Source organism: Lycorma delicatula, chromosome 4 (genome assembly GCF_047948215.1).
Source record: "Lycorma delicatula isolate Av1 chromosome 4, ASM4794821v1, whole genome shotgun sequence".
In the NCBI taxonomy this organism is placed as follows: domain Eukaryota; kingdom Metazoa; phylum Arthropoda; class Insecta; order Hemiptera; family Fulgoridae; genus Lycorma; species Lycorma delicatula.
Window position 1 is genome coordinate 75,285,899 of NC_134458.1, and position 27,172 is coordinate 75,313,070.

General features: G+C 27.5%; 1 protein-coding gene across 2 annotated transcripts; it reads left to right on the plus strand.

The window, feature by feature from the left end:
- The first annotated feature begins 40 nt into the window (after positions 1-40).
- On the plus strand, positions 41-27,108 carry LOC142323566 (uncharacterized). 2 transcript variants are annotated; one of them, XM_075363369.1, is made up of 3 exons: positions 44-185; positions 9,533-9,602; positions 20,885-27,108. In XM_075363369.1, exon 3 carries the CDS (start codon positions 21,012-21,014, stop codon positions 21,543-21,545), a length of 534 nt encoding a protein of 177 aa, XP_075219484.1. In that variant the 5' UTR covers positions 44-185; positions 9,533-9,602; positions 20,885-21,011; the 3' UTR covers positions 21,546-27,108. The 2 variants fall into 2 exon arrangements, with proteins under 2 accessions (XP_075219483.1, XP_075219484.1); XM_075363368.1 differs by lacking the exon at positions 9,533-9,602 and having other exon boundaries at positions 41-185.
- The last annotated feature ends 64 nt before the right edge of the window (positions 27,109-27,172 follow it).

Here is a 27,172-nt window from a genome sequence, read left to right on the forward strand (position 1 = left end):
GATAAGGTGTTAGTGTTTCATAACCGATTTTAAACGTCGACTGCATACGCGTTTTGTCTCAAGTTACTTATTTGTCTTTATAATTAAGTTAGCAACAGTTTTTTTTTTCAGAGATAAATGTTTTTCTTTTGTATCTACATAAATTAAAACTAAATTATAAAAGTTTTAGACTTAAAGGAAAACAAGTGAGTATAAACTTTTTAAATAAATTTTTAATTAATTAACAACAATTTCTAACGGATGTTTGTAAAATAATCATACGGAAGGTCTACGTTTTTTAAGTGCGATAAAAAGTAAATTTTATTAACGAATTTAAATTTACAGGAAACATTTATGAAATATTTAAAAACATTTTTTACACGTCACGACCTAATAACACGATACGCGAAACAAATCTCACGTACGACAGATTATTCCTTTGTTATACGTAGGCTTTCTACAAATAAGCACTCGCAGTTATTTCGTTTGTCAAATGAAACTAAAAGTTACTGATAATTTTAAATAATATTAATAAACTGTTAGCTCTTTAATTAAAAAATCTTAAAAAATAAAAACAACTCGTAATTAGCTTAAGACACTGCATCAAGACAGATTGTGTATTTTTATTTAAGAACGATGCACATAATCTCTACATTTAAGAGTAAATAAATACTTTTTGTTAAACCTTTCTTTCACAAATAATTGAAAAATAAAAATTGATTACTTTTCTTACGATTTAATTTAATTGATATATTTTCAATAGAAATTCTAATGTATTAAAAAATGATGGATATCAAACATAGATTTCACCTGAATAAGTTTTTACTTGATTTTAATATATATGTAGAATAATTTAATTTTCTATAGAATCTTTTGTGTACGGGCGGAAAATTAATAAAAAACAAAAGAATTAACAATTATACGTAATATCGTTTATTAATCGGTTTACTATTCCGAGCGCTTTCGATTATGATCTTTTTTTTATTTTCTGTTAATTATTCAAATTACCTTTTAAACCTATTTCTTTAAATAAGAAAACATTTATGGTACTGCTAAAAGGTGTAATTCTAGCGATTCCTGAAATTTAAATTGTCTTTGAAATCTTTGCTATATATTTAGTGAATTTGAATTTCTGTATTACTCTAAATGTTTCCGTACACTGATCGTCGGATTCAATAACGCCACTTTTTAAATACGTCGAAGAAATACTAGAGAAGTTGTCCAACTTTAATTGAACTTTCGTCTTGAAGAGAGGACAATTTTTGAATAAAAAATAGTAATTTAATTGCAAAATTTACTGATGTTCAGTGATTCAATAAACTTTTTAAATAGGTTACCACATATCTTTTCCTTTTCTAAAACTTACCCCTAAGTTTTAGTTTTCATCGATTGGTTTTAAATTTTCCTTTCCCAACGCTTTTAATATAGAAAAAACTATAATAAGGAAAAACACTGTGATGGCTCAACATATTTTGGTATAGGCTTTTTGCATTTCTCGACGTTTTGACGTCAGTTTATAAAAAAATCCTATTAACTAGACAGGAGTTTCATATCTAAGGATGTGTGTGTATTGGGTTAATTTTGCATATTTCTGGTGTGAATAAATATACGATTATGAAATTTACTACGGTGACTCTTGTACATGAGCCACTTTTATTATTATTTTTATAATTCAATACTAGGTTGGGTGATTCTATTTTAACCCACCATCACTGTTTAGAAATAATTATAATTAAATGAAACGATTACCGGGACATTTTAAACATTTTATTAACTGTAGCATAAAAAAAATTCCTTACCTTCTCTCCATTTTTACAAACAAAAAACAATGAATCTAAACGTTCACAGTTTTTTTTTACATTTTAAATCCTTTTTTGGGGTTTTGGGAGGAAGAAGATAAATTTAAAATAACTTTTTATATGATGGCAGTTATTTGACATTTTTGAAAGTTTTATAAAAGAATGAATTAATCCTCTTTGGGTCACGACTTCGTACTCGATCTGAGTGAGATTTGCTGGATACTTCATATTTTTTAAAGCACTATTAGTACTTATGTAAAAAGATAAAAACATTCTGTACCCTACTATCTGTCAAACAAAAAAAAAAAAAGATTAATTTAAATGTTCCGGGTTTCAATCTTTTTTTACACGGTTATATGAAATTCATTTAAAGAATGATATGAGAACCAGACTTACAGAATCCTTTATCTTGCATCCTTGAGAGAGGAAGTAATTAAAGATATTTTACGGATCTTTCAGTTTTTTATTAAAATATTACACATGTTTTGCTCTTTTTAATTTCATAGTTAATCATTTTCATCGTTGTTAAATACAATATTAAAATTTTCAAAATTTTGAAAGAAGAATAGGGAAATTTTCGTAAAAAATATCCAGGGTTTATTTATTCTAAACTTTATCAGCTAGTTTAATTTTAAACATCTTTTTGTAACAACACGTTTATGATTTTTTTTTTTTTTTTGGTTTTCCTTTAACCATTTTTAAATACCGTAAAGTGTAATGCTGTATTCATATACTTAAAAATATGTTCTTTCTAATTCCTACAACTCTGATCGATACTAGTAGATCTGTATACAGCATGAACATTTAATTATACGCTTAATTTTATTTACTTAACAGCAAAATGCTTTAACAGTTTTTTCGCTTAGTTCCCTTATATTTATATATTTTTTTAAATTAATATACATATTTAAAGAAATTTCATATAATAGAACATTTTTTTAATAGTTTTTAAAATTATTAGTATGAAATATATAAATTTACGGAAAAGTTGTTGCATGGTATATTCTCGATCGGAATCGTAATAACGACAGTAGGTACGGATTATTTTATATAAAATGTTATTTACATCCCGTGAAGATACGTGTTGTCGCTGTTAGATCAGAACTGTTGGGGCGTACATCCGGAAAGTTGAATTTTTAAATTAGAAAGACCGGAAATACTTCCGGTATGATCTCCGGCACACACGAGGGTCAGTCAATATTCTAGGCAGGTGCTGTGCACCTCGATCTGTTATTTAATGTGAGAGTGACAAAGTACGTTATTTACAAATATTTACGTATTTTCTTTTCAATTAGTTACACAATAGTTAGTATAACGATAACATATAAAGGTACGTTAAAAAAAACTATTATTAATTATTAAAATGTTATTTTACGTTATCGGTTAAAAAAAGTAAAATAACAATTTATTAATAAATTTTATTTTTTTGTTATTTAAATTTTACTATAAAAAAGTCAGATCATTTCTTAACTCCGATATAAATATAAATTATTTAATCTGCAATTATTAATATGAAATTCTTTTATTTCCATGTAATTATATCTACATTTATATAAATCTGTTAATTAATAATTTAATTGTAAGTTTTTTAAATTCTAACAATCAGAAAAAATATTTTCGTGTATCACAAAATAATAATTTGCCCTACGAGAAACAACGTTATTATTCTTTTAAAAGATTATCGCCGATTTTATAAATTAGCGACATCTATCGATTACCATCTAAAACTTCCAATTTATTTAATAATAAATTAGATTTATTTTTAAAACGACAATGTTACTGTAATATTAAGTACTGTATTTTTAGTTGCAGTTTTTAACGAGTATTTAAATTACAGTAACTCTAAATTATATTTTTATATTAATGTCTTCTAAATTTTAATTTTAATGTGTGTTTGTTTATTTCTTTACATATTTTCTTCCGTTATTCTATATATGTTTAAATTTGCTAATTTTATTAGTTTACGCTGATGATTTTCCACGATCTTTCCGCACAAACCCTAGAGCAGTTCTTTCGTTAACTTTAAAGCCGAATAATATATTTATTTTTGTTAATAATATGATGAAATTTTGATAATCAGATCGTGAAAGATATCTGTAACCTTTTTGTTACCTTTTAGATTACCGATTAAAATATTAAATAAATCTCTTTGCGTTTGATTAAAACGGTTGTAGGTTATTCATCTTATAAATATTCAAGTAAAATGATATTTGAATGCTAATTTTAAAACGATTGGAGTTAGGTTTAAATATCGGTTAAAAAGTGTTAACTTATTCTGTATAATAATTAAATGATATGAATAAATTATAACTTCCCCTGTCGTTCAGTAAATATATTTTAATTAAAACTTTTTTATGTTATCTATCAATCTTTTATTTTCAATATAGAAGATTTTAACGTGTTTGTTTTTGTGCAGGAAAGAACTTGTCTTTATCCTATGAATTTTGATCTCTCTTCTAGTGTTGAATAATTTTTTTTTTAGAGGGTGATGTTAGTCTGAAAGTATTTTTTTTAATATTTTTTTTTTTTTTAGTTCCTTAGGCATTTTATTCTCGCTAATTAATTATGTATTATATAAATCGCAGTAAGAACGGTACACTAATCCTTACGTAAAAAATCTTTCTCTCCTCTAACATTTTCATGGAAAAATGTAGGGAAACTGTTGGAAAATAGTGATCGTAGTAATGTTACAAAATAAAAAAAATAATTATAAAGAGAGACTTTGTATAATAATACATAAAAATGTAAAAAAAAATATATATATGAAATTTAGTAAAGCAGAGATGTGAAGATAATAGTTATTTAAGTCCCAAAAAACAAAAATAATAATTTTGAGACTTAATTAAAATTATTTGTTTAAGTAATACTTTTACATGTTGAACGGAGATGAAGATTTTTTTTAATAATAGTAATAATGAATTAAACAAAATAGTAATATTGGTTTTGCAGTCTAGTACAAAATGTATTGCATAATAGATTGTAATATTTTTTAAATGATAGGTAATTCAATAGATATTAAAATTGGTGACGGAAACATATAAGACAGTGATTCCCAAACCGTGTGCTGCGGCCCCCCGGGGAACCGCGGCCTCTTCACAGGGCGCCGCGAAATATTGTAAAAGCTTCATAATAAATTGAACCAAGACATTTATAAATATTAGTTTAATGTTAATAAAGTAAAAAAAAATAATGAAGATGCACGAGTTTTATTTATTTTTTTCTCTTACGAGTAGTCTTATGAGTAGTAGTACTTTTACTTTGAGTAGAGCGCCATGGAAAACTTTTAATTGAAAAAGGGCGACTCGAAAAAGTTGGGGAACCATTGATATAAGGTATTTTTCCATATGCCGAAATATTGCGGTAGAAGTCCGTAAATAGTTCTTTTGTCTGATTTGATAGAAGTAAATATAATGTTAATATTTACGATTAACAAATGAATCGTCAATCTTTCGTGTTAATTCTGAAAATTTCTTTATTTATGCCTGTAAAATTTAATTGTATTTCAGTAAATTCCATTTAAATTAATGTAAAAATCTTTCACCGATCGTCTTAGTTTTTTCTTTATTTATAATAGTTTTAATAAAATATGTATCCAATGACAATAATATGATTAATTATTACTTGGCTACATTGAGATTTTTATTCTATTTCAGAAACAAATTAACGCGACTTCGATATTCTTTAGAATTTATTCTCTGCAGTTTGTCGTAAAATAAAAAGCGTTCATTTGAAGTTTTATTCCATTCGGTTCATTCCTTCGTGCATAGTTAGATAAGTGATAAGAGGTTTGTACTGTATACTACGCTTACGTGAAAGATTTGTATTTTTTCTCATGTCATTACTGAGAAAGAAATTGGAACAGCGAAAAACATTTTAGATGCATAAGTGATAGATAAAACCGAGTTTTATCTTTTGTTATTTAGAAACCTATTTTTTAAATAATTTCTAAGCGAAATTCTGGAATGTTCGACTTACATCACCGCAATAACGATCGAAAGACGGTTATATTCGTACAGATTTTTTTAATTAAATTGTAACTCACAACGGTAATTCAGAAAATAACGGACTTAAAGTGTTATAAAACTCACTTTCCAGTGATTTAAGTAAGTTGTAATTCTTCAAGGACAAACGTTTTTTTCGTGGCGCATAATAGAAAGGTAAGAGGTTAAATAAACCGAATAAATATTGTAGTAATCGCGTAATAAGTAATATTGATTGACTAATTTTACTGATAATATATCCAACATGGTATTTTTTCATTAATGCGAAAGTTATGATGAAAAATGAGTTCCTGATATTAAACTAAGATGTTTGAAGATTATTCAAGATACAAACGCAACCTAATAAATACATTGACGTATCTCTAATCACTTAAAATACATAAAATATTTATGCAGGTTTTTTAAATGCTACGTTGTATTAATTTTGACTTAAAATTTTGTCCGTTGCATTAAACTACCCATTTTAGTGATTGTTTCACAAGCAGAGATGCGAAAAAGTATAAAATACCTTTTCTGATAATTTAAGTAAAAGATTTTTGTGTTGTAAAATGAATACCTTTGCAAACGTAAAAAGGCACATACATATTAAGATAAACTCTTGTAAAGAGTTTGTAAAAAAAAAAATGTTAAGTTCTGCGAATTTTGAGGCCATAATTTTTTAATAATAAGCTTTTTTTTATTTTTATAATAAAAATTTGCATACGCGATTGCGCAAACACGCACCTTCAAAGTATGTACATTTTGTAAGGTTTATGATTACCAGTTAGTAATACTCATTAGATACAGGAGAATTCCATTGTAGAAAAAAAATGTTTCTGTTGAATACTTTCATATTTTTATATTAAAATAGAATTAATAAATAATGAAACACCTTTTTTTTGGGGCGATCAGCTTCGGTAAATCTTTAAATTCTTAAAAATTTTGCAGTATTTATTCGGTCAGTAAGAACCTTTCAAAAAAAAAAATGTACTAGAAAAAGATTAAACCCTTTTAAATTTAAATTCAACTTCTTTTAGTGATACCCATTTTTTTTAATTAACGCCCTTTGAATGCATGTTAACAAAAAGAAAAAATTTTTCTGGGACTTTTTTTCATTTTTTATCACCGGGAATTATTTTGAAACATAATTTTCTTGTAATCGGGGATGTGTTTTAGTAAGATTTCAGGACAGTAAGAATTAAAAGAAAATAACAATTTGAAACAATTTTTATATGATACACTTTTTTCCAAATTCCCTGAGAGTTCCTTTCCAGGTAATAGATAAGAACTGGTACCTGGAGGAACAACAGCAAATTCAGTTTTTATCTAATATATTATAAAAGCATTGTATAAAAATTTTACTGATTAAAAATTAATTCTAATAAATTGTTTTTTTTTTTTTTTTTTTGTTAATAGAATTAAAACTTCATTTTATTAAAAATATAGTCATTTTTTATATTATTTTAATCTTAAATAATGATATTTATTATCATCGGGATATTTTTAATAAAGTGTTATCTTAGCATCACTTTTAGTTCCTTCAGAAAGCTAAATTAGATATACCTTGTGTTTGAACAAAAGATGTTCAATATTGATTTTTTCTCTACGCTCTGGGAGTAAGCATGTTACTTCCATGTTGAAAAAAGGGGTTTTTGTCTAATTTCTGAACGATTTCAGATTTGGGTTTTATTCCTAAAATGTTTTGGCAAATATTAATTATAAATACATTTACTTCTATATTAAAAATTGTATCTTGAATTTCGTGTTGGTTTAATGGTGTGCACTTCTACTGCCAGTCTTAGTAGTTTTCTCTTTGTTACCGGTACTACTCATATTGCGATGTAAGGTCGCTTTTTACTTGGACTTTAGGAATGGTTTTTCAAAAAACGGCTGACAATCTTTTGTTTCATAAATTGTATTGTATTGAAACACCATCTTATTGATGGTATAGCAAATACACCATGTTAATTGTATTAAGGCAGAGAATATTTAAAGTTCATTTTTAGAAGGACCCTATCTATGGAATTGGTCAGACTGTTGTGTTCCATATGTTCCAGTATTGCCTCTCATTTTATTTTTTATTTTTTCAGGATGTAAAGATTTTGATTACCTATAAGTATTATATTTTTGTGCACAGCATTAAAATTAACTCTACAGTTAAGAGTATAAAGGATCATCATAAATTTCAATATCCTGTCAATAAGGTGTCACATGGACTGACAGGAATAAAATGTCCTTAAATTTTCACAAAGCACTTGTTGGAACATAATTCATTCCTGTAAAACAGGAACTGTAAGCTATGACTGACTTTAAGTATAAAGTGCCCAGTGTTTGAAAAGGGAAAAGTTATTCAGATTCTAGGCATGCTTTCTGATTCAAAGTTTTTTTTTTTTGTAGCAGTTTTATCATAGGAAAAACAAAGAGAAACTTCACTTACATCAGGTGGATAGGTTGTCATGAATGTAATTATACAAGCTCCTCGAACATGTAGTCACTTGGTATATTTCTCTCTAATTCTGAAAGAAACAGAGCAAATATACATGAAGTGGTTCAAGAGGTATAGTAAAGATTCATGTGTTAGATAGCAAGAAGTTCCCCGATCAGTTGTTAGAAGAGGCAGTTAATAAGAACATTTCCAATCAATTGTACACACATGTGTTTGTCTGTTTGTGAGACTTTGTTGACATTACTAAAAAGTTTTCAGTGATATTTTATTTTTCCAAATGATTGTAACTGGTAAAAACAGTATTCATATGGAAATGGGTCATGGTATTAGAAATTATTTGTTTAAGTTTAGATTCGTAAGTGACTGTGCATCTCAATAACATCAAGCAGATGTTTTTAGTCCAGTGAAAATATTATATTTGATAATATTTATCCATTCTGTAGTTCATCTGACTAAAAAAAGGCTCTACACAGTATTTTGAAGCATTAGGTATTTTTCTACTTACCTGTCTCTTGAAATTACTGCATTCATTTAATGTTTATTTTTGTAATCCTCATGTTCAGTTTCTTACATTATTGTTAAGAATAATTCTTGTGTTTATATAGTATTTACTTAGGATTTTATTCTATTGTTACCTGAATAATATACAAGGTTATTTTGGTTGTACTTTTTCAAATATTTTCCTTTTCCACTGGATGACAGTTTTTAGTCTGTTATGAGAAAAACAGATGGTTAGAAGGAGAGTTGTTGAGAGGCAGAATAATTAAATAAAAATATAACAAGAACATTAACTACTTCATTCCATAGTTTTATTAGTTTCTTCTTTAGTTTTTCCCCATGACTGAGATGGTAAACATATCTCTCTAAAATTTCAAATTTCATAAATACATTTTTAATCTCAGTTTCTATACATACATTCATATGTACTGACAAAGCAGAGATATCTTTGTAAAAGTGCTTGACATAGGAAAAGAAAAAATAATAAGCAGTCAGTTAATTAAAAAAAAATAAAATATATATATATATATATATATTTAATCCATGGAAATGTACTTTCAGAAGACTTTTTTTGAGTTTTTAGATGAATCATTAGTGCATTTATTGTGTTTGTCCTTTGAATAATTAATATGAAAAATTGTTCATAAATAAACACTTTAAACTGAAAACACTTAAAACTGAATCCTTATTTAAAGCATTCATCAAGCAGATACATCTTCCTTGTAGATATTAGAATTTAATGGGATATGTGTTTGATCAATAAGTTATTTGTCAGAGAGAAATATTGACATATTATTGCAAGTTACATAGTAACAAAGTTGTTCTTTTAGTTTCATGTCACCAGTTGCAGTGGCAAGAGCATTGTTGTCTAATTTTATATACAACACATTTATTAATACAGTAAGTGTTTTTATAATTTAAATAATTTACTTTTAATTATATCAAAGTTTTGATTATATTAGATTATGATGGAATAAAATTTTCCAAAAATAGAAGTCATTATATGTCCTATGGCTTTTAACTACCAAAACTGAAACAGTTATAGGTAACCAGAAAGTGAGACATAGGCAACCCTGAAAATGGCATATCGATGCTAAAGAATATACCAAACTTCCATTCAAGGATAGAGTTATTCCATGCCATGCTTACTTGGATAAGGAGGAGGGAAGTGGCTTCGTTCCCTATTCTTTTTTTACTGAGTGTTGTAAACTTGTATGTTAATGTGACAAGGCATAAAAATGTTGGTGACACTCAACCTTAAAGGTGGACATAATTACTTTCATTACTTTAGATAAAGTGACATTGGCTACTGTCTCTTGTACTTCAAATGGTTTAAGTAAGTCGTAGCCAGAAGAAAAGCTGGAGTAGATAGTATGAATATATAGTAAAAAATTTACTATACATTAAAAACTATTTACTTAGAAAGGTATATATATTTATGGAAAGGTCTTTTATATCCCTTTCTATCATGAAACAAAGCATTATAACATTTCCTGAAGTCACAAAGAGAATTGTTATAATTATAAATATTAATGTCAGAATACAACATAAAATTAATTTTATTATAATTAATATTACATTTTATTACTGATATTGAAATGATGTTTAAGTACGTTTCAGGTGTACTTAAATATATATATATATATATATTTTTACATACATAAATAAACAAATTTAATTTAGTTTTTTGTTTATGTGCATAGTTAATAATTCCGTAGTCCTGGGTAAGATAGTATATTCCATCTTTCTACGATCACGTGGTTCTGCAATGACAAAATCACGTGTGAAGTAGCATTCTGTAAGCTGAATGATATGAAGTAAGGTAAAATGCCAATACCCAAAGTTTTAGCTAAAACTTCCAAGATCATAAGTAAAGTTTTTTCAACATCAGATTTAAGCAGTATTAAGTGCATGCTGTTTATATTTATTAGCAGAAATGGCCATTACAGTCAGTGTCAAAGAAGGAAGACATAATGGAAGACCCTCAACTGTAACAACTAGCACCAGTAGTCTTTTAATAAAAGTGGATCAAGTGACTTACAACTCTTATATAAGTGGCACCAAAGGTTTACTAAAATACACACAGTATGTTAAAAATGATTTAATTAGTAGATTGATTGAAAGAGAAATAAAGAGATCTAGTTATTTTTCAATAGAAACCTAAGCCACTATTAGTTAAGGTTTTTGTGTGATCCTGGATATGAACCAGAATGTATGAAAAAGCCAACAAGAAGAGTTGCCACCCCACTAAGAAAGTGGTTACCTGCTGTTTACCAGATGTAAACAGCATAATGCAATAACAGGGAGAGGGTAACCACCTGGTGTAATCCCTCTAATCCCCATGGTTCCATTCTAGGGAAGAGGGGATCGATCAAGGATAAGGAAGGTAAAGGGAATAGAGACATTTTGATTAGACCATTGAGGGAACCATTGAGAGAACGGGTCATTTTGTATCTTGCCAAGAACTAATCCCTAGTGCATTAAGTCCTAGCCTGTCATACCTAGATTTTAGTACAGATGCATGTACACTTCTTTGGTGAGTTTGTCTTTCGACAGGTTTCAACTTAACATTCTCCAGTTTTCTTGGTCCTGAGAGTCTTTGTTCATTTCTTTATAGCTTTTTCCCTTCCTAATGCCTGTAATCATTCCAATCCACCTTCTTCTTCATCTATTCATTCCTTTCACTTTCCCATCTTTGACCCTTTGCTGAAAACTATTTCTACATAGGATATGAAGACCATAGAGAACCTGATAAGTCAAATTTTGTATATTTTTCAGACCATTTTTAAAGTTTGAAACACTGTAACTTTTTTAAAACACATGTTCAGTAATTTTATAATATTTTTTCTGGGAGGTCCATTGACTTATCCCACTTTATATTTTTTCTCGATTTATTAGTATATAATACAAAACATTATTTTAAAAGATTTTACCTGTACAGACTTATCTCATTTTTCCCCAACATTGGGGTACTTATCATTTCTTTTCCATGTAACATTGTCTAATATACTTGGTTTTTAAAATAAAACACAATACAATCATTGAAAAATCCTTTTTATTGAGCCTTACAAAATCTATTTTAGTGAATTACATTATTTTACACATTTTTTTAGCTAAAATAGATTTTTAAATCTTCACCATTCTATTTCTTAAACTTATATCAGTGTTCACTTCTTTTCATACGGAAGTTTGTCAAAGTATAATTTAGCCTCAATTCTATAAAATTCCATAAGTGATGATGTCGTTAAATTTCTTCATAGATATTGGCAGCAAATCGGTGAAAAAATTAATAGTTTGCTTTTAAACAATTTCTGCTAAAATATAAAGGAAACCACCTAAAAATTTTCGAAAACTCTGACTTAGACACATTAAAAAACGATAATTTTATTTATTAAAGCAATCTATATTGCAATCTAATAACTAAACAGTTAGGCTATTTAAGCTTTAAAAAAAGGTTTAGAAGTAATGCAGAACTCTTACCTTCATAAGCAGGTTAAGGGAGGATGAAATGTCCTTTCTGCATATTTTTCACTTGTTCTAAAACCATTTTCTTCTTTTCTTCAAGTGGCTGCTGCTTTTTCTGTTGAAGGTGTACTTGTTCACGTTTCTTCTTAGACTCATTGTTTCTTTTCAAAGGACTTTATTCCCAAGCCCGACTGAAAGTTTGCCTTATAAGTACTGGATGTTGGTTTTCATTCAAAAATTCCCTTGTAGGGCTGATTTGAAAAGAAATTTTCTGTTCATAAAAAAAATTGAAAAACTTGCCCAGGACTTAATGATTGCAAGATCATCTTCCACTCTAACTACTTCAAAAGAAGTTGGCTTCACCCTTAAACCTTCAACTCCCTGGAACCATTCTTCAGGAACTTCACATGTACTCTTTTTGTTAATAAGAGCTGTGTTCTTATCACATTCAAGATAAAAATGGCCTTTGATTGGATAAGTTATTTTTATAACGTAATCTTATAATAATGTACTGTATATGACCTTATATTTTCTTAACGTAAATATTTTAAATCATGAACCAGGCAGTGGTCAAGCTTTATAAGAGTGTTTTTATTTTGTCCAGCACAGGAGTCACAATAAATTTCCAGCACATCAACATTCCATTCAAAACATTGAACACATGTATGTTAAACATATAAGTAAGTACATGTACGTTAAACATATAAACAGATAGTTGTCTTTTATAATAGACCACTGATCTGAATGTTGAGACATGGAATTTTCCTACTATAACCCACAGTAACTGCTTCTTTAGTGAGGCTCTTCATAGCACATTGTTTTGAGTCTCTTTTCCTAGCACAAAAAGTATGCTGCTTTTTCAAATTCAGTTGGTGATTAACACAAGTACCCTCATATCATTATTAAGATTATCTTTCTGTACTGGATCATTTTCCTAGCCTATTTTCATACTTATTGTTTTTTCTGCATTGCATTTATCACAAGTGCTGCAAATATCTAATCATAGATAATTTAAGAAAATTTTAAAATTGCTATTGAAAATAGATCGATAAATTTCATTAGAAAACTTGGGCATTTTTCAAACACATGCGGGTGTTTTTCCTTTAACATATAAAAAATTTTAAAAACATTTAAATTCTTGTCTAAATAAGTTCTCTGTGACTTTTTTAAGCTGTAATGACTGTATCTAGTTTGGAAAGAGGAAATGTGTGCAAGGACTGTTTTTTTAATGTCTTCATCCATTTTATTTGGACAGTTTTCATGTTTACCAAGTAGATCTCTAGAAATTTTGTTGGTATGTTTTAATTTGGCTACAATACCACCTACTTTAGATCTTGTTGTTCCATGCAACAATATGAAAGCAGTTTTACAAACCTCTATATTGTGTATGTTATTTTCCCATTTTACTTTGACCAGATAATAAACGACACAGTCTCAGAGATACTCATCACTTTCATTTTTCCTTGGTCTTCTTCACTGAACTGGTACTAAAGACAATAAACTAGCTAAATGTAATTTTATTTAATTTCTCAAACATGGTACCACTGATATGTTAAATAAATAATATTAACAATTAATGAAATCCATTTTACCAGCACACTGATATGAACTCAAGATCTTTCAGCCCTCTTGAAAGCCATCATCAGGAGATAAATTTATTACATTGAGTCAAAAATTTAAAAAAATCGCAGTTAAAATGTAAAACAGTCATAACTACCTGGTCCTACCAGAACCCAACTGACTCCTGTCAGTATACTAGTAGGACCAGACAGTCATGACTGTTTTACATTTTAACTGTGATTTTTAAAATTTTTGAGTTTAATGCAATAATTTTATCAAAACATGGCCTGTTGGTATGAATGTATAATTAATAATTAAAAAACCCACTTACCAACAATTTTTTTATATATACATTGAAGCGCTTTCAGAATAAAATTCAGTAATGGTGGAGACATTCATAATGACAGGGCGTTAAGTCGACATAATTTTAAACATTTGATGACCACTGTTATATTATATTACATTACATAAACAAATTTACATGACAAAGAAGTTTTAGTTTTATTAAGATTATAATATACATTTTTTAAGTTCCTGATGATGGAATTTTATTCTGAAAGTGCTTGAACATATATATATATATATATATATATATATATATATATATGAAAGAATTGTTGGTGAGTTTTTTAATTATTAATTAAATAATTTTATCTCCTGATGATGGCTTTCAAGTAAGCCGAAAGATCTTGAGTTCATATCAATGTGCTGGTAAGGTGGATTTCATTAATTGTTAATATTATGTAATTTTATTTCCTCATTGTTCTTCAAAGAATTAATATTCTTTATTAGACTTTTCTTTTCTTCCTCAGATATTAATTCAAAGCAGTTTTTAGAACAATGGCATGGATCACCTGTTTCATGTGATTATAGTTTTAAATTTGTTCATAAAATAACAGAGTTTTTTCAAAACGTTTTCTTTCTTACTATTCCTCCCATACTGCTATTACCATCCAACAATTCACTATCTGACATCAATGTTTTAAACTATCATAAAACATTCACTCTAAACAAGCATATTTTAATAATAACCTCACAAAACTCAAAATCTTGATGTAAACAAATGAAAATAGCTGGTCCAGGTCTTTTTTTGTTTTATGTTGGAAGTGGGAAAATTTGCCTAAACTAAACTCCTAGTAGCCTGTACATACTGGGTGTGCGGGGTTCACCGCCTACTGCAGTGGGATCCACTAAAAAGCCACTCCCTCATGCATAGCTGGTCCAGGTCTACCAACCTGCAAGATTTACCCGGACTTATTAGACTTTTTAGACTTTTCCCCTTTACTGCATGGACATGTCATGTTATTCCTACATACATGGTTTTTAAAATTTCTTATACCTTGGGACCTATCAGGTTTTCCTTTGACTGTTTCACTGTATAAAATTACATTTAAGTTAATATTTAGCGGTTAAATCTCAAAATTAAAAAAATGGACTTACCAGGTTCTTCCCCTGTGGTGTTCATATATACCTGGACCAAAATGTTTTCTTATTCCATATCATCTCCATTAAATTCTGGTCCTTTCCTTTTCTCCTCAATACTTTCTCATTTCTTATTTTGTCTATCCATTTTACTTCTTCCATTTTTCTTGACTACATTTCAAAACTACCATTGTTCTTGCTTTCTTCTTACTAACTGCTCATGATTCACATCCATATGATAATCCACTTCATATAAAACATTGGCAAATATTTGTTTCAGTTCAGATATGATACTTCTTGTTATTAGCAATACATTTTCAATTTTAAAAGCTTTTTTCTCTATACGTACACTATTACTTAACAAAGAAAGGACACAGCTAGGTAGTTGAAGTACAATAAATAGATAAATACACCCACAAACGAAAGGTACACAATACACTATTATGAGATTTGAATACAAGACAAGTACAATTACTTGATCTTTTTTTTACATTGACTTATTTCTCAGTCCCTAGGTTATAAAAAAATGGTTTGGCTTGAATCAGTCTTGATTGTCTTTAATTCCGCTACTATCACCAATGGAGATGAGCTTGTTTTACACCCAGACAACATAATCTTTTTTTAGACTAGAAAGTTTTACCATAACCCAGATTTAAATCTGTATCTAGGATTACTTAAGGAAAAATAAGACACTTTACCACTGAATTAAGTGTTTGTTTCAGTATTAAAATGCTGGTAATATCCAGCACTATGATTGAAACCTTCACTCTGTCCACCACAGGGACTGAATGTATAGTGAACATCATTAATCTTAGAGAAAACAATTTGTACTTCAAATGCTTTAAACACATCTCAGCCATATTAAAAGTTAGGGTAGGTTGCATGAAGAGACAAATTAATGAACGCCTTTTTGTAAGAAATTTTGAATTGTGTACACTGTCTCAACCCAATAAATACATACTATATTCATTTTGATGCAATGCAAATGGCACATAAAATCAACGCACATTGTATAAAATTATTATATTTATAAAGAAAAATTTTATTTTGACAATTTTTCTTTCAGTCTGGTGTTCATATGTTCTTCATATATCATATAAGTCTACATTTACATTGTATATTTTTAAAATATTGATATTGTTTTCTTAAACACTACATTAGCATGGGTAGCCTACTATATAATATTATAAAGTATGGACTTGTATCAAAACATGATGCAAAGAGTAGCAAAAAATTTTAATTAGATGTTTGGTCAAATATAAAATATATCTAAAGCATATTTATTATTTGATTTAGTAACTATCACAATAAATGAAGTTCTCAATCTGAAGTCAAGCACTTCACAAGTCAATCACAGAATTAATTAGTATATTTTCTTTTGTTTGAATAATGCAATGTTCATTTTTACCATTTAAAGCTTGAACTCATGATAGCCTACTTTAAATTTTGTCCATAAGTGTAATCAAAAATTAAAATTTTATGTTATTCATTTATTTTAATTAGCCACTGCGTAAGAGTTTTAGTTATCTGTTGTTACAATAATCAGTTTCTAAATTTTAACAAGTGCAGTAAATATCCAAAAAGAGATTGAAGTGGTGTTTAACGTAAATGTTATTTGGCATATATTTTATTAAAGATGACTTTGATCATTAACAGTCAATCTTTACATCTATTTTTATTTTAAGTATGATATACACTGAGGGGTTCCAGATGGTATAAAACCACTAAGTTGTGAAGGATTCTTCTGTTTGTTATCTTGATAAGGGAAATTATTTAGTTGATTTTTGCCGTCTAAAATAGTCTACTAATAGTATAGTTACATTTCAGCAATTAGTCTTTTCTTATCTCAAGTTGTTGCAGTCCTGAGATAATACCATTAATTAATCTAAATGACAAAGGTTCTGTGTTAAGATTCACAACTACATTTAGTGTTCAGATTCAGTGAAAACTAAGTGGATTTTAACCTGTGTTAGTACTACTACAGAACACCTGTAATGTCAGTTAATTAATGATGATATAAATGCTCATGTGACCAGCACTCTTAAATGTGGGAAATTATTTGAGGCAGTGTGTAGAATGTCAGAATTCTCATAACTGGAGGTGTTAGTTTAATAAAAAAGTTATAAATAAAAGATTAGCGACTGTTTACGATTAGTATGGTTGAAAACACTAGCGTACAATAGAAAGAATGGAAAAGCAAAAACAACAGTCGAATGAGTGATATCAAAAAGTATCATAGAACTGCACAAATAAAATAAAATGTGATTATGTGAAATGTAATATACATGAATGAGAAGTAAATTATAATTAAGCCTGTCTAATCAAAGTAGTTAAATTATGTTACATGATAACACATTAAAATTCATGCAATAATGTGAGATCTAATGTATATAATTATGAGATTCATGTAAGTGAAATATTCTTGAGTGCATACTAATTAACCTAGATTAGTAAATTGATATACATATTTAACACACATATATATGTATGCACAAAATCAGTTAGCCTATGTATATAATAAAAAAAACAAGCTATTGTATTATTTTTATTGTAATAATATAATAGAATATTTAATTTGTATGTTTAATAAGAATAAACAACAACGCATAATAAAATTAACATCATGAATTTATTCTAGTATTTTTTCTACAATGAACTGTTTTGACTTCTCATGTAAAATATATACACTTGTATAATACATGATAGTGAATTTTATGGAGTTGTGATAAAGTTAAAATAATTCAGTAATGAATCTAATATTATACTTTTCCCAGGGTAACTCATCGTCTTATACATTGTTTCAAAAAAAAAAGAAATAAAATTAAAAGTAATTTAAAGATAGAATTACATGAAACTCATATTTTCCTTCTATTTTATTTAATCTGATACATTCATAATTTATTAATCGTATTTTTCTAGATATGTCTATATCTACACACTACTTTCTTCTTTTCAATAATTGCTGAAAAAATACTTTTCATGCTTTAAATATATATATATTTTTTTTAATTACTTCATATAATGTTCATGTAAGAAACAAATTTAAAACTATTAATCTTTAATGGTCAATTTTTTTAATTTTAATCATTTTAAGTATCTTCCTCAGCGACAGTCAATGGTTTTCCTGAGTGAAAATGCTAAAAACCATTTCAATGAGAAAAAAGTCAGATTTATCAGGTAGTCATTGTAATATTTAATTGTAAGATTAAAAATGTAATAGTTTTGTATGAAATTTAAATATATCATTTGTTGTTTTAACAATATCTTAAAAAATCTTCCCTAGGAGTACATTTTTCAATGATATCACAACTTAGAGGAGGGTGCCCTACTTACTGTGAGTAAATGTGCTTACTGTGTCAACTAAATATTATGTGCAGTAAAATTTAAGGAAAAATACTAAAAAATACAGTAGGATTTTTATAAATTACATATAAAAATTTAGCCAGGACAGATTTTTTTGTTGATTTTTTATGGTGTTTTAAAGAAAAAAAGAATTCAAAACCAATTATTTCAAATGTTTAAATATTATTTTTAAATAATCTACTGAACCTCAAACTATAAACAGTACTTTTTTCATTTATTATGCTTTTTATTACAGCAAGATTCTATCTAACTTCAATTTCTACAAATGTAGGAAATTCTCTATTGACTTATGAAAGGAACAATTATGAGAGGAACATTTTTTTATTACAATTTTTTAAATTTACTACATGATGGACTTGGTGGGCTAGTGGGACACAGCATTGTCAGATTACTTTTAGACAATTAATTACTATACCTTGAAAATAATCTATTCACTTTTATGCCTGAAGGAATCTGACTGATTGTGTCCCTTTTTCTGCCACATCCATAATGTAATAACAATAAAAAAATAATCTAATTATTATTTCTAATATATTATTATTATTTATAATTTATTATTTCAATATTTAATTTATTACAGCACTGTGTCCCATATATGTACGAGTTGAAGTTGTCAAGCTAACATATCTTTATACAAATAAAAACTTGGTAATTTGAGATTTGGCTGATCTATTAAAACATTGTTATGGGTAATGAATGAAATTGGAACAGTTTTGTTGAGGATTTCAAGAGATATAAAATCAACCAAAATAAGAATTCTTGAATCAAGGTTCTTAAAACAGACCTATTTTCAAATTTTATTAAAAAACCTCTCAAATAAAGTGTCTGAAAAATTATTATTGGCAATTGACAAATGTAAAACTGAACACGGTTTTCATGTATACTTTGTCAGAGATATTAATGAAGTGCCACTATTCTAATTGTATTAGAAACTTTAAGGAATATCATAAAATTTTTTAATTGCTACTGACTAATATACCTGTTATATTATACTGATGGATTTGGGGCTCATGATAGGGTGTAATATTTAAAACAAATTGTTTGTAAAATTTTTAATGATTAAAATAATAAAATTACTTTTAATTCAAAATTTTAGTCAAGATGTTCAATTTAATGTTTTAAGTACTATTAATTACCTCTGGTTTTGCTTAATACGTAGAAATGTAAAATCCTATCAATTCAAAGTTTTATTTAGTTATTCGTTTTATATATATATATATATATATATATATATATATATATATATATATATATATATATATATATATATATACATATATATATATATATATATATATATATATACATAAATATTCTAATTTCCTTTATAATAGTAAATATAATGGCTGTGAGGCTGAAAAAAGTGAAAAAAAAATTAACTTAAAAAAAATTTGAAGTTCAATCTGTGTTAAGTGGTAAACAGTAATCCCATTTCACTTTATTTCCAGTAAATACTGGTAATACAAGGTAAAGTGATAATAAAAATTAAAACTTATCTAACCCATTCATTTGAGTTCAGTCATTGTAACTGGTGAAACTGCAAGTACTTACAGTACTTGGTATAGAAATTAATTGTCTAAAAATAATCTGACAATGCTGTGTCCCACTAGCCCAGTAAAACAAGGTAATTGTTTTACCTTGTTAAAAGCAAAACTTTCATAAAATCCTTATATATGAATTAAGGATTTTTTTTTGATTTTCTAATAGTTTAACAATTTGTATTATTATAATCCACTTCAAATCTGTAAGAATAGACAATAAAAGATTAGTTTTATAACAATAAATTCTTCCATGTGATCTGACGATATGCATGTATTAATGTACCTGTATATCATGATTTGAAAAGTTGAGAGTATATGATACGATGAAAATGCATGTTAGTGTTTGTATCATCATTGCTTTTCTGTATATCTTTTGTGTGTGTTTATCTTCATCACTTTTTGTTGCGGTGAGTTTATGAAAATTTATAACAATTTGTTACATTCAACTGTGAATTTTTTAATGGTTCAAAACAAGCTGCTAGATTAACTGCTGAAAGGTATTTAAGCTCATAATTACCTTTTAGTTTCAAATACTTCATTTTTGTTATGCAAAGAGATCACTTCTGATCAGGCTAATAATTGAAATACTCATTAAGGCTTCATTTTTTCATCAATTGTTGTACTTTATATTTATATAATAATTCTTGCACTTATTTCTTTTTTTTTATAAAAGAAAAAGTAGCTTGTTGCTTAAGTATGATATTGTTATGAGTTAATACATGAATTTTTATAGAAATTATCTGCTCTTCAAAGCAATAAAAAGATTTTTTAATGGATTATTATGTATGTTTTTTAATGTTAAATTTACTACAGTTTTTTTTTTTTTTTCAGCTCAGAGGAATTAGTACAAGTACATTTGCCATCAGTTAATGCTGCATCTTTTCTGGTAACAGCAGTTAAGCAATGCTAAAAATTTAACAGCTTATTTTCAAGTTAATTGAATTTTTTGGTTGAAAAAATGTCAAATTCAAGTTCAACAATCCTCATGAAGGAAGAACTGCCACAAACATTCAATGTAAAATATTTAGGTCATCGTGAAGCAAAAGGGTTATGGGGAATAAAGCATACGAGGAAACCTGTTGAATCTATGATTTCACATGCAAAACAACAACCACAGGGTACAAATTTACCACCTACACGGTTAAAAGTATCGAAGGACGGGTGTACATTTACGATTGGTTCTACAACTAGAACTTATCCAATCGATACAATATCATATGGTGTACAAGATCTTGTCTACACACGTGTTTTTTCAATGATAATTGTCAGAGACATTACTGATGTAAGAGTTGATCAAAACCCATTTGAATGTCATGCTTTTATTTGTGAAAACAAACCTGCTGCCAGGCAGCTAACTTACTGTTTAGCAACAGCTTTTCAAGATTACAGTAAAAAGGGTAGAACTTCTCAAGATACAAAAAAACAATTTGCTATAGATTTACGATCACCAGAAGAAATTCAAGCTGATTTAAAAGTTGACTCTGAAGCTTAATATATGTACACACACACACACACACACACACACACACACACACACACACACACATATATATATATATACACACACACACACATATATATATATACTTACACATACACACATACATATGCATATTTTTGTTTTTTTATTTAAAAAAATAGACTGATAATAGTTCCTTAAAATGCAAATATCATTAATTTTGCATTTAAATGTTATGTAATAAAGCACATTAAAGTTATTTACATGTTATTTAAGCATGTTTTTTTTTAATGAGGAAGGTAATATATACACTTTTGAATATTTCATTAAGTATCTTTTAATTATGTGAATGTGAAATATAGATTTAAAAAAAAAATTTTTGTAAAAAAATATATTTCATTAAATATCATTTGCATTATCAAATACAATCCAACTAAACCATAATATTTTTATTAATTTGCTAAAAAAAAGATAAGCTTTCATACAAATTTTTTTTCTATAATTATAATTCTGTAATATTTTTCATGATATCACTTTTATTAGTAGGAATTGATAAAGCTTGGATTGAGGTGAAGTACTCATATTACTCACTTGCTTATACTACTATGATCATCACTGTTCCATCACATTAAACTGAATGTATTAAACATGCCTCGTACTACTCAGCTTCTTGTATGTAAATTTTGTATAAGTGTTGCAATTTTATAAATATTGCTGTATTTACAGGTTTCTTAACACACATACACACACACATAATTATATACATATATATATGACAAAGAAAATATATTTTAATAGTCATCCTAATTTCTAATATATACAGACACAAATCTCAAGAAATTCCTGTTTTTTATGAGATAATTCTAGTAGGGAATTAAGTGCCAGTGCCATTTAACTAGTCCTCTTGTTTAGGATATAGAAACCCCAGTAGAAGAGCCCACAGTAAATCAGGAGCATGAAGTAAATTTTAATTAATATTTATTGAGAAATATAAATGGGTTCATACATCAGTTACATTCATTGTATTAATACAGAAACACTTATACACACAGACACATGCTGTACTAACAGTAGTAGTAGTAGTAGTAGTAGTGAATGGTAATAAAGATAGACCTATTCTATTAGTGGGACAGCATGGCTAAAGACATATGTCTGTCATCATTTTTATAAATTAAAAAGCATCTCCTCTAATAATCTAAATTCCTAATTTATTTTAGTGATTGCTCTTACACACTTTTACTCTGATAGTCCTAAATTCATTTAAGAGTAAATTTATTTTTGAACGTGTATATAAATAATACTTTTTTACATAAAAATCAAAACTTTTTCATTTACTTGTATTATTATTATTAACTGTGGGTTTGAGTTATCACACATAGATACTAGGTAGGTATGTATCTACTAATGATAAGGTATTTTTTTTTTTGATTGAATCAACTTAAGAGAAAACTTAAAAGAAAGAAAGAAGAAGAATTAAAAGAAAACTACTTCACACAACTATTATTTATAGTTGTTCTAATATTATTTAATTTTAGTTGTGACATTTTACAAACTATAAGTCAATAAAATAAAAATAAGCTATTTTGCATAAATTGCAATTTTGTGTGGGGCATCACTAGACCAATTTGTTTCAGCGAATAATGAATCTTGTACACATTATGAATTGAAAGTGAATTACATAATGAACAAGAACATGGATCTTTAAAACTAGTATGGATTATTATATTTGTAATTGGATACTAGATGAGTGATTTGTTTATCCACAAAATTGCTATCAGTGTAAAAGACCCAGAAAACTTAAATTTGTTTAAATTTCAAGTATTAAAATAGAATTACTCTGACTTAATAGAGTTAAAATATTTAAAAATATTGAATAAATAAAATGCATACACTTGAATTAAAGGGACATTACCTAAAAGTCTTGCTTACTAGATTAAAAATATTGAATAAAGTATAAAAGAAACCTTTATTCATACTAAATCTTCCAAAATAATAATCATATTTGATAATGTAATAATCACTTTAAAAAAAAAAAGAAAAAGAAAAGGAACTGACAAAAAAGCTCTTTCAAAATATATAGGAAACTAACAACGACAGACAATATGTACAGCTCTAACCACCCAACCATACATAAATTGCTTTTGTAAGTATGATCTGAAGAGTATTCAATATGCTCATGACACCCGAAGACCACATAAAAGAATTCAGCACGATAAAATACCTAGCATGTGTAGAAAGATATTACTTATTGATTTTATTGACTTATTACTTAACAAACTTATTGACACTCCCATACAAAAAAAAAAAACTATGAAGATTAATTTAGAATTACCAATAAGAGGATTTAGAGGTAAGGACACGTAAAGGAAGAATAGAAAAAGTAAATACAGATATTACAGATATTTAGGTGTTATGCTTTCAGAGGGTTGAAAAAACGTAATGGGTGGATAACAGTGGCAAACAGAACAATGTGCCTAATGGTGACATAACAGTGCCTTCAGTAAATTACAATGCAGTAAAATTCTGGGCTTAAAGTTAAGGAAGATGTTAATCGAATGTACCTAAAAAGTGTCTTTTATGAAAGTGAATCATGGACAATGATGAAGGGACAAAGAACTGGACTGAGGCTTTTGAGATGTGAATAAGGATGGGTAAAGTAAAATAGATGTATCAATTGAGGAATGAGGAAGTAATGAACAGGATTAAAGAAGAAAGAGCACTTATATGTGAAATATACAAAAGTAAAAGAAACTGCTTAGGGCATTAGGACATGTGGTTAGAGGAAGTGGAATCTTGACAATTGCATTGGAAGTATCAGTAGAAAGAGAAAGAAAGTGAGGAAGAAGAAGGATGAGGTGAACATTGTGAACTACAAAGGAATGAAGAAGAAGGCTCTTGGGACAGAAGTGGATAGAGACAGCGGTGGCATAAAGGATCTGTTGCCGCAAAACACCAGATGATGATGATGATACAAAATAAAATCAAATAAAAATAAAAACAGTAATAAACAAAACAAGTAATATATCACTGTATAAATAAAGATTCTAAGAAACTATTCCAGAAAATTAAAAAAAAATTGGTTAATCTCTGGCCTTAAGAACAATAAAAGAAAAACAAACCAAACCATTAAACACAGAACAAAAATTGGCTAAAAATCATAATATCCCTAGAATATGTACACTGAACTGCTCTGACTGCACAGTGTTCTGTATTGAAAAAACTGGACACAGCTTTAAACAAAGTTTCAGTGAACACTTAAAGCACTTCCATAAGAACATAGAGTCAACATTTTCTGACCAGCTTATAGTCATAAATTAATAATAGGCACATTAACAATAATCTTGGAATTTACTTAATCACATAAAAGGATATTTTAACTCATTCAAATATTATGAAATATATATAATGATAAAAACACACAATAATGATACACTGAATGAACAGACAGATAAATAGACTTTTTGACCAAATTCTAAATACGTTTCTGCTTGACTATAAAAACTTGCCAACAATAAATGACTGATGCTTGGGTGAGAACTGCAACACCAATTTGGTTGCAAGAACATCCCACATCCCAACCCTGTAGGGGAAGACACCCGCCTAGTGACGTTCCGGCCGTCACTCCCCCCCCCCTCCTGTTCATTGCCCTGTTGGTCTTTAACAACAGGAGGTTGCAAGAACAGTTGAAAACATTATGATATAAGTTTTGAAAATTTTCTGTTAAATTTAGTTCAATTTGTCATTTATAGGCTATAAAAGTAAACAAGTCCACAAAATTGAGGAAAGGATCAAACAATTTAAAAAAATTTACTCCTGAAAGGTATGTCAATAATTTATATTCATTAGGTCCAAGGCTAAATACATATCAACAGTGACACATGATTCCGTACAGTGGATACTGAGTAAAAATAAATTTGACAGTTGCAGTGAAAGTATTAATTTACACTTATCAGTCCTTCTAAAAACACCTTGAGGAGAATTTATGAAGGTATGGTATCAGTGTTTAATTTCTATAAAACTGTATATCCAATTTATATCAAACCAGATACCGCTATTTTTGCACCAGGGAGCACAGTACTTTCGCTGTATGAGAAAGGCCTTGCCTTTTTATGTTTTTGTTTCTGTTTCTAGTTACCTAAACAAACCTCCTAATATATTTTTCAACTAACTTATATAAAGTTAAATTAGATTTCCTATTCAAATACATTTTAATAATTTTATGTATAAAATATGAAAAAATGAGCTATGGTAAATGGTAGCAAGAAAAATGGTCAAGGACCATTTACAAAATATAAAATCTGAAGCTAATAGTTATTCATTTCAGTTGTTAAACAATCATCATCATAAAAGAGGAATTAGTTAAAGATTAATATAAATTTTAAAAAAATTCTTGACATACTACAAAAAATTATTTTTTATTTATTAAAAAATTATAAAAAAAAAAGCAGCTGCTGTGTAAAAAATAATCTATTAATTTTTTACTTTATTTTAAAGACTGATGTTAAGTTTTGGGTTTTTGAATTCATATATACTTTTACCAATTCTTCTGTAAGCAATATTAATAGTTTATTGATTGAAATGCAAATCTATTCTAGATTTATATTTTTCTGCATTTCTTCCATAAATTTTTAATAGTTTATTTTCTTTTATTTCATGTATTAATAAGAACTGTATTAATTAATATTTAAATGTTATATAAGTGTATATGTTTTAATAAAATTAAATAATGTCTATTTACTGAATTATCAAAAAGTCTTTCTCACACGGGTGAAAAGTTTTTATTTTTTTCCCCATATTGCTTTTAATGGTATATTCTCATTACCAATAGTGAATTATTATTTTTATTAAAAATTTTTTGCTTGATTAAAACATTTTTTTCAGTTTTTTTATTAAAACTCATTACTTTGAATTAAAAATCCCTGTTAATGATGGTATATTATTGCGGAAAAACAAAAAACTTCGCTTTTGTAATTAATTAACAGTTTCAATGATTTTTTAAAAATACTTCTATTTTGTATTTTAAATTTTTGTATTAATATGAACACCATTTTTACATTATATTTTTTATTTATTCTGCTTTTTTGAGATGCTGTTCTGATCAAAGTTTTCCAACGATCTTCCTTGACCCATTCATGCAAATTTTGGAGCAGTTCCTTTTCTTACCCATCAATTAACCTATCAGCATTTTTCTTCATAATCCATACAATGTATAAGAGATGTGCTGATTTGATTATACATAACACACACAGTGTTTCCAGCTAGAGTTTGCTGATGTCACTTAATGATTCCCAAATGATTAAAAAATAAGTACCAATGTAATAAAATTAAACAAGAAATTATTTTTATTAATGGGTATAAAAATTTGGTTCAATTAATTAAAAAAAAAATTGTTACAATACATATAAACCTTTCTTTACAATAAATAAACATTATAACAGACCGACCAACATAGTTTATTCTTGCAATTACAAAATCTTGCATAGCAAGTCTTTCACAGTAAGTATTTGATTTAAAAAAATAGTTAACAATACAACATTGTTTCTTTAATTCTAACTTGAAAGAACTGTATAAAAACAGTTCAAAATATAATACAAAATATAGTTTTACGTAAACTATATATAATTCAAATATATACCATACCATATTAATATGAAACTTGT